Here is a 7,056-nt window from a genome sequence, read left to right as displayed (position 1 = left end):
CACAAACAAGAGGAATTGCAGAATAGTGACAGAGGTGGCAGGGAGATACAGTGTGGCTGAGAATTGCTCTTGCCTCATGTACTATTCACCTTTCATTCGCAGAGCACTGTGTGCCAGGCCGTGCACATGCTGAGATGGGGGCTCTGCCCCTGGTCTACCAGGAGACAAAAGAGACTCTACATAAACAACAGAAAAGCTATGTGTTTTAAAATAAAGAATTTCTGAAGCAGCTTATTACCAGTAGCTGAAAACCACTGGCCTGATCACAAAAACAAAGGCTCAGAAGAATATTTCATTTATTCAGTAGAAGATAGGAAAATGAAGAAAGGAGAACAGTTCGTACGGACTTGTTAAGTACATCTCTACACTACGGAGACAAGTGGATGGTGGTGGAGAGAAGTGTCTAACTGAGCTGGCCCCCTCTCGGCAATCCAGTTATCTATACATGTTCTCTGAATTCAGTCTTTAGCTGAATGTAATCGTTTATTCATTCAAATCTTTACTGAGCAGACTATGTTTGGACATATGCTAATTGTCTCCAGAACTCTTAAGTCTATGAAATTAAAGCTATGGTTTTGACCTTGGTCTATCATCAATGATAGGTTCTTACTCTTACCACAAAACACAGGTCAGCTGGGCCTCTTAAGCTGAAGATCAACAGCTCTATAGCAAAATGTAAAGATTATGGGTAGACAGAAACAGGTGGCCCAGGGGACACACCAAATGCACAAGTAAAAGCCTGAAGGAGCCAGAAAAGAGAAAGATACCTGAGAACCAAATATAGCTAACCCACGTGTTAACACAGAAATCCAAGCAAACCTACTCAGAATGAGTCCCATTCAAACAATGCTTATAAAGGTTTCTTCATGTTATTTACACTTTTAAAGTAAATTTACTTTATAAGCGGTCAGGGAATTCTTTATTTAATACCGTCCCAACATAAAAGTTCATTTAAACTGTGAAACTGAGATTTATGACAACCTAGAAATAGGAACTAAAAGAAGACAAACATAATGCCTTAGAGACTGTGAAACATTTACACAGTTCAACTGTTAAAAACAGTTCAACATTCATCTAGTGAACACAGTTTGGATGTCAGTATACACGGTATACAAGTTCTTCAGGGAGGTGCGAGACCTTTCGACTGTTCTTCAGAAGCCTCCGAATGCTGGTCCTGTGGAACTTCTTGCAGAGGCTGTTTTTTTTCCAATACTGTTTGGGGTTCGGCATCCTTGGGTTCAGATTTCCAGGAAACGTGACTACCTTCCTTGTGCTTAAAAGGACATAAATATATCACATGGATATTGTCATTTTCGCTCCACTGACTGGCAGAAGCTGTATGACTAAGCACATTCTATCATGGAGTCAAACTTAACATTAACATCCCAGGTCAAATTCTATTGTAACAAGCAATACACATGATAAAAATCCCTACAGAAACATAATTTCAAAAGCCCTAATGACAACTCACTTGTTCCAAGTAGCAGTTACTATCACAACATTTCAGTATATGTGTGTGTGTGTGTATACATGTACCTATTTTTTTAACTTCAGTATATTTAATACCAGTATTTGACCTGGTGTTCAGGGACATAAGCCAAGGTTGTAGAAGGAAAACCAAGCCTTCCTTTAACTTCTAACGAACTGACAACTAATCCTAATAAAAATCTTATTTAAAAAATACTCACAGTCCTTGCTTCTCCTACTCGTCTCAAAATGACACCTTCTGCCAATAAAGCCTTCCCTGTTTCCACAAATAACTTCTCTTCATCTGTTTCTCCGAGTTTCTGGAGCTCAATGTATTTCTCCACAAACCTGGAATTCCGAGCAATCACATCTGAGGTCTGTATATCTAGAGTCCTCAAGATACACTGTTACACAGTATCAAGCATTCCCTTAACAGGTCTTCCTACAGGAGCCAGGGGCTTTTTCCTCCAGTGGAATTCAACAAAATTCCTCAAAATGCTAACTAAATTCCTTAAAAAACAAAAAAACTAACCCAGGACTTGTAAAATGACTTACTGTTGACAGGTAGACTTGAAGTTTGGATTGAACAGATCAAAAGCTTTCTGACCAGATCCATAGGCTGAATAAAATTTCCTAGAAAATATAAACAACACAGTGTAAATCTCCATTTATAGATCATGGCCAAGAACTGAGAAAAAAAAAATTACTAGGCCAGGCACACACTTTTTTTTTTTTTTTTTTTTGTAATAAGTAGTGCATGCACATAGTAAATACACCAAATATTACAAAAAGGTATCCAATGAAAAGTTAACAGTCCTGCTCACCTGTCCCCAAACCCCCAGTCCCTTCCCAGGAAGCAGCACTAACTAGTTTCTTGTGTAACCATCCAAGAATGTTCTAACATACAACCACATATGCATTTATCATTCCCTGAACCCAGCGACACAGTTTAACAGTTTCCTAACACTACTACACATCTTGCTTCTTTTTTTTCTTAAAGATTTTATTTATTTATTCATGTAAGACACAGAGAGAGAGACAGAGACAGAGACATAAACAGAGAGAGAAGCAGGCTCCATGGAGGGGGCCTGATATGGGACTCGATCCTGAGTCTCCAGGATCACACCCTGGGCTGAAGGCAGACGCTCAATCGCTGAGCCACCCAGGCGTCCCACATCTTGCTTCTTCTACATAATAGTTCTTAGAGATCATTTCAAATCAGTGAACTAGATTGTTTTCAATTTTTTGCTCCTTTAGACAGTGCTGCAATGATTAATTACCTTTATTAATATTTCTTAGGGCACTATGCAAATGAACCTGGAATAAATTCATAAAAACAATATTATTAGCTCAAAGTATGTGCATTTGTAACATGGCCTTATAAAACTGCCAAATGCTTTCCAAAGTGGCTGTAGCAGTTTATGCTCACACCAATAATGTAGGAAGAGCGTCTATTTCTCCATAACCTAGCCAAACTCTATTTTCCAACTTTTTGATCTTTGTCAGTTTGACAGGTGAAAAATGAGAACTCATTGTACTTTTGCCTTTTCTTATGAAAAACAATGGACGTCTTTTCATGTTTAAAAGCAAACTGAAAAATAAATAAATAAATAAAAATAAAAGCAAACTGAAGGGACACCTGGGTGGCTCAGCAGTTGAGTGTCGACCTTTGGCTCAAGGCATCATCCCAGTTCAGGGACAGAGTCCCACATCAGGCTCCCTGCAAGGAGCCTGCTTCTCCCTCAGCCTATGTCTCTGCTTCTCTGTCTATCATGAATAAATAAATAAAATCTTAAAAAAAAAAAAAAAATTAAAGCAAACTGAATCTCCTTTTCTGGGCTCTGTCCATGTTCTTTGCCTTCCATTTGGTGGTTTGTGGTTTTTTTCTCGATTTATAAGCAAACTTTAAACCACTATAAATAGGAAATGAGCCCTTTGTCACACCTGTTGCAAATTTTTTCCCCCAATATGTTGGATGACTTTTGATTCTGCTTGTGGTACTTCCTGGGAGCAGAAAATTTTAATATTTTCATTTATGGCTTTGGAGTTTTATGTTGTACTTATAAAGGTCTTTATCATTCAGATTATTTTTAAAATTCTTTCATGGTTTCTTCTAGTACTTTTATGATTTCATTTTTTACCTTTAGGTTTTGATATGTCTGGAGTTTATTTTGTTGTTGCAAGTTCTTTAAAATAACAAAAACACTAAAAAAAAAAAAGCCACAAAAATAAAGGTTCAAAAATTTATTTAAATTCAAAGTATTATCATCTTGGCATTAATACTAATAAAAAAGGGAGTAGTAAAATATTCCACATTCTCCAATGACCTATCACCCAAGTCCTACTATCCATGTAGACACAAATTTTTTTTTTTTTTTAACTTTGAGAGAGAGAGGGAGAGAGCAAGTGAGCATGCAAGAGAATGGAGAATGCACACATTAGCCAGGAAAGTGGCAGAAGGAAAGGGAGAGACTCCAAGCAGACTCTGCATGGTGCCCAACGCAGGGCTCAGTCCCAGGACCCTGAGATCATGACCTGAGCTGAAATCAAGAATCCAATGCTCAAAAGACTAAGACACCCACAAATGATTTTAATGTATAAATCCTGACTAAGGGATCCCTGGGTGGCTTAGCAGTTTAGTGCCTGCCTTCGGCCCAGGGCGTGATCCTGGAGTCCCAGGATCAGGTCCCGCATCAGGCTCCCTACATGGAGACTGCTTCTGTCTCTGCCTCTCTCTCTGCCTCTCATGAATAAATAAAATCTTTAAAAAAATAAAATAAAATAAAAATAAATAAATCCTGACTAAGTGCATGCAATGAGCCCACCCAGAAAAGCAGTGACAAAGTATTTAATGCCCCCAAAGATCTCAGATATTACCCTGAAAATTTATAAGTAGAGTTAAGAACATACTTGTCCTCCCACCTCAAGAAGTATTGGAGGCCAGGGGAGGAGAGTCCTCAAATGAAAGGGGCTTAGACCTCAAATAAGAATATAATGACTTCAAAGAAAAAAAAAAGAATATAATGACTTCAAAAATTGTTTTCTTACATCCAGAAATAGAGATAAGAATAAGGGAGGGTACGGTAGCGGAGTATCTGACTCTTGGTTTTGGCTCAGGCCATGGTCTCAGGGTCAAGGGATCAAGCCCTGCTTGGGGCTCTGAGCTCAGCATGAAATCTACTTCTCTCTCTCTCTCTCTCTCCTTCTCCCTCCCTCCCTCCCCCCTCGCCTCTACTCTCATGTGCGTGCTCTCTCTATAAAATAAATAAATCTAGGGTGCCTGGGAGTCTCCTTCTCCCTTTGTGCAAGCGCTCTAAAAAATAAATCTTAATAAATCTTTAAAAAAGAATAAGGAATATGTATTACCTGGTACAACTTCTGATCTTTTTTATTTTTTTTAAAGATTTTATTTATTTATTCATGAGACACAAAGAGAGGCAGACATAAAGGCAGAGGGAGAAGCAGGGTCCCCACAGGGAGCCCGATGTGGGACCTGATCCCAGACCCTGGGATCACTCCCTGAGTCAAAGGGAGATGCTCAACTGCTGGGCCACCCAGGCACCCCTGATCTTAATATTAAAAAAAGAAAGAAAGAAAGAATCACATAAATTCTATGTACCAAGAACTGACATCAATATTTCAAGGAAAGAGTGCCACCTGAATGGCCCAGTGGTGGAGTGTGTCTGCCTTTGGTCCAGGTCTTGATCCCAAGGTCCTGAGATAAGAGTCCTGCATCAGCTCCCCGCAGACAGCCTGCTTCTCCCTCTGCCTGTGTCTCTGCCTCTTTCCGTGTCTCTCATGAATAAATAAAAATCTTTAAAAATAAGAAATTCAGGGAAAGAGCTCTGCCCCGGATTCCCAGTGAGCTGACCTCGTTGAGCCTCATTGTCCGCATGAATAAAATGGACACAAGATACCTATGTTGTAGGGTTAGAGTAAGACCTAAGTTAGAGAACGTTTTTTTAAGGGCTTACCACAATGCTAATAGACGCACAGCAAAGGAAAGCTGTAATTACAATAATCAGTCCACTGCTGGGCTCCAGATTCTACTTCCCAGAACTAGTTTCTCTCACATATGCACGGGGCACTGACTCCCTGACTGGGTAGATACACAAGACCTTCTCCATAGGGCAAGCCCTGGCTGGACTCGGGTTAAAGTTATCAGACCGCTCGCTCGGTGTTTCCTTCCAAAGTGTTGCTGCCTTCTGCCCACCGTGTGGGCTTTGCACTCACGCTCTAATCCGATCCTCGGGGTACAAAATGTCCTGGATAGCAGCTTTCGCTTTGCCATATCGCAAGCGGGGCCTCCGGAAGACCGGCTCTCTTAGCGGAGGGAAGGCATCATATATATCAAACCAAAGGGGCTTCTCCTTCAACACTCCAGCCCGAATCAGGTCCCGAGTCCTTATGGAAGGAAAAATAACGAGGGTGGGTCAGTGAGACCAGCCTGCGTAATCACAGCCTGGGACACCAGCAGGATCGCGGAGGCCGGGACACGCGTGCTCCCCACCCACAGGTGATAGTTCCATATTCCAAACCAACCGAACAATGCTCAGAGGGTAAGTCCTTCTGTTTTGTCGCGTGCGTTCCACCCCCTTAGCCCCATCCCCATCGCGTCCAGGGAAATGCACAGGTGGCCCAGCGCGGCCCATCTGCTTCTTCCTCCTTCCGTCTTCCTAGCGAACTGCACTCGCCTAAGGGGACGGGTGCGGTCGTGAACGCGAGAAGCACATTCAGGGAGTGGCGTCGTCAAGCGCAACCTATTCGGAGGCAGGAGACCGCACGAGAGGCCTCGCCCGGCTCAGAGCCCCGCATTCCCGAGAATGCCTCGCCGCGCTCGCGGACGCACCCAGGAGGAGCGGGAGCGGTCGAGAGCCCCCGCCCGGGGGAGGGACCCTCAGCCCGCCCCGGGCTCCGAGCACGCACCGCGAGAAAACGCTCCCCACGGTCTCCAGCCGGCTCCTCGCCATGCCTGGCGCCTCGGACGCGGAGGGCCTGGGGCTCCCGGAAGCGGAAGCGCCAGCGGCAGGCGAACTAGGCCGCTGGCCGAGCCGAGGATCGCGGCGCTCTCTCCACAGCCCCCGCCGGAGAGCCAGGCCAGGCAGAAGCAAAGGATGGGCCGAACTGGCGCGGCCCTCGGCCCTCGGCCGGGTTCAGACGGGAGCACTCGATAGCCGAGCCGAAAAGGGCGGGAGCGGGCCAGCGCCGGGCAGAAGCAATACACGACCGATCTAGAGAGGGGGGCGGCGCGGAGGGAAGACGAGGGCGGCCGGGGAGGCGCAGCCTGCGTCGGGGGAGCCAGCCAGGCCCGGACACGCGTAAGGCGGAGGTGACCGGTCGCCCCGGCGCTAGGCCCGGATGGCGCCTCGTCTTGCTGGGAGCCGCAGTCCCCGCAGGAGGAAGCCGAGGCCGGGGGCGGGGGGCCCCGACTGGGGGCGGTGCCCGCGCCGCGAGGGTGGCGGCCTCGAGCACCTCGTGCCCCCGCGCGCGTCGGGGCGCCGCGGCCCGCAGGTGTTCCCTCGGCGGAAGGCTCGCGGACTCGCGGCTCCGCGGGGCTGGAGAAGCCGAAGAGAACCCAACAAGCTGCGA

The 7,056-nt window shown here is 45.3% G+C and overlaps 1 protein-coding gene across 2 annotated transcripts; it reads right to left on the bottom strand.

Annotated features, from left to right (window-relative positions):
* Positions 1 to 279: 279 nt before the first annotated feature.
* Positions 280 to 6,550, bottom strand: MRPS23 (mitochondrial ribosomal protein S23). 2 transcript variants are annotated; one of them, XM_041726708.1, is made up of 5 exons: positions 6,394 to 6,550; positions 5,701 to 5,871; positions 2,023 to 2,100; positions 1,689 to 1,815; positions 280 to 1,273 (listed from the first exon to the last, which is right to left on the bottom strand). In XM_041726708.1, the coding sequence occupies exons 1-5, from the start codon at positions 6,435 to 6,437 to the stop codon at positions 1,121 to 1,123; spliced, it is 573 nt and encodes a 190-aa protein (XP_041582642.1). In that variant the 5' UTR covers positions 6,438 to 6,550; the 3' UTR covers positions 280 to 1,120. The 2 variants fall into 2 exon arrangements, with proteins under 2 accessions (XP_041582642.1, XP_041582641.1); XM_041726707.1 differs by lacking the exon at positions 6,394 to 6,550 and adding an exon at positions 6,010 to 6,358.
* Positions 6,551 to 7,056: the final 506 nt, after the last annotated feature.

This window comes from Vulpes lagopus, chromosome 12, assembly GCF_018345385.1.
Source record: "Vulpes lagopus strain Blue_001 chromosome 12, ASM1834538v1, whole genome shotgun sequence".
In the NCBI taxonomy this organism is placed as follows: Eukaryota; Metazoa; Chordata; class Mammalia; order Carnivora; family Canidae; genus Vulpes; species Vulpes lagopus.
The sequence above is the reverse complement of the archived record's forward strand: the minus strand, read 5'-3'. Positions and strand labels throughout refer to the sequence as shown.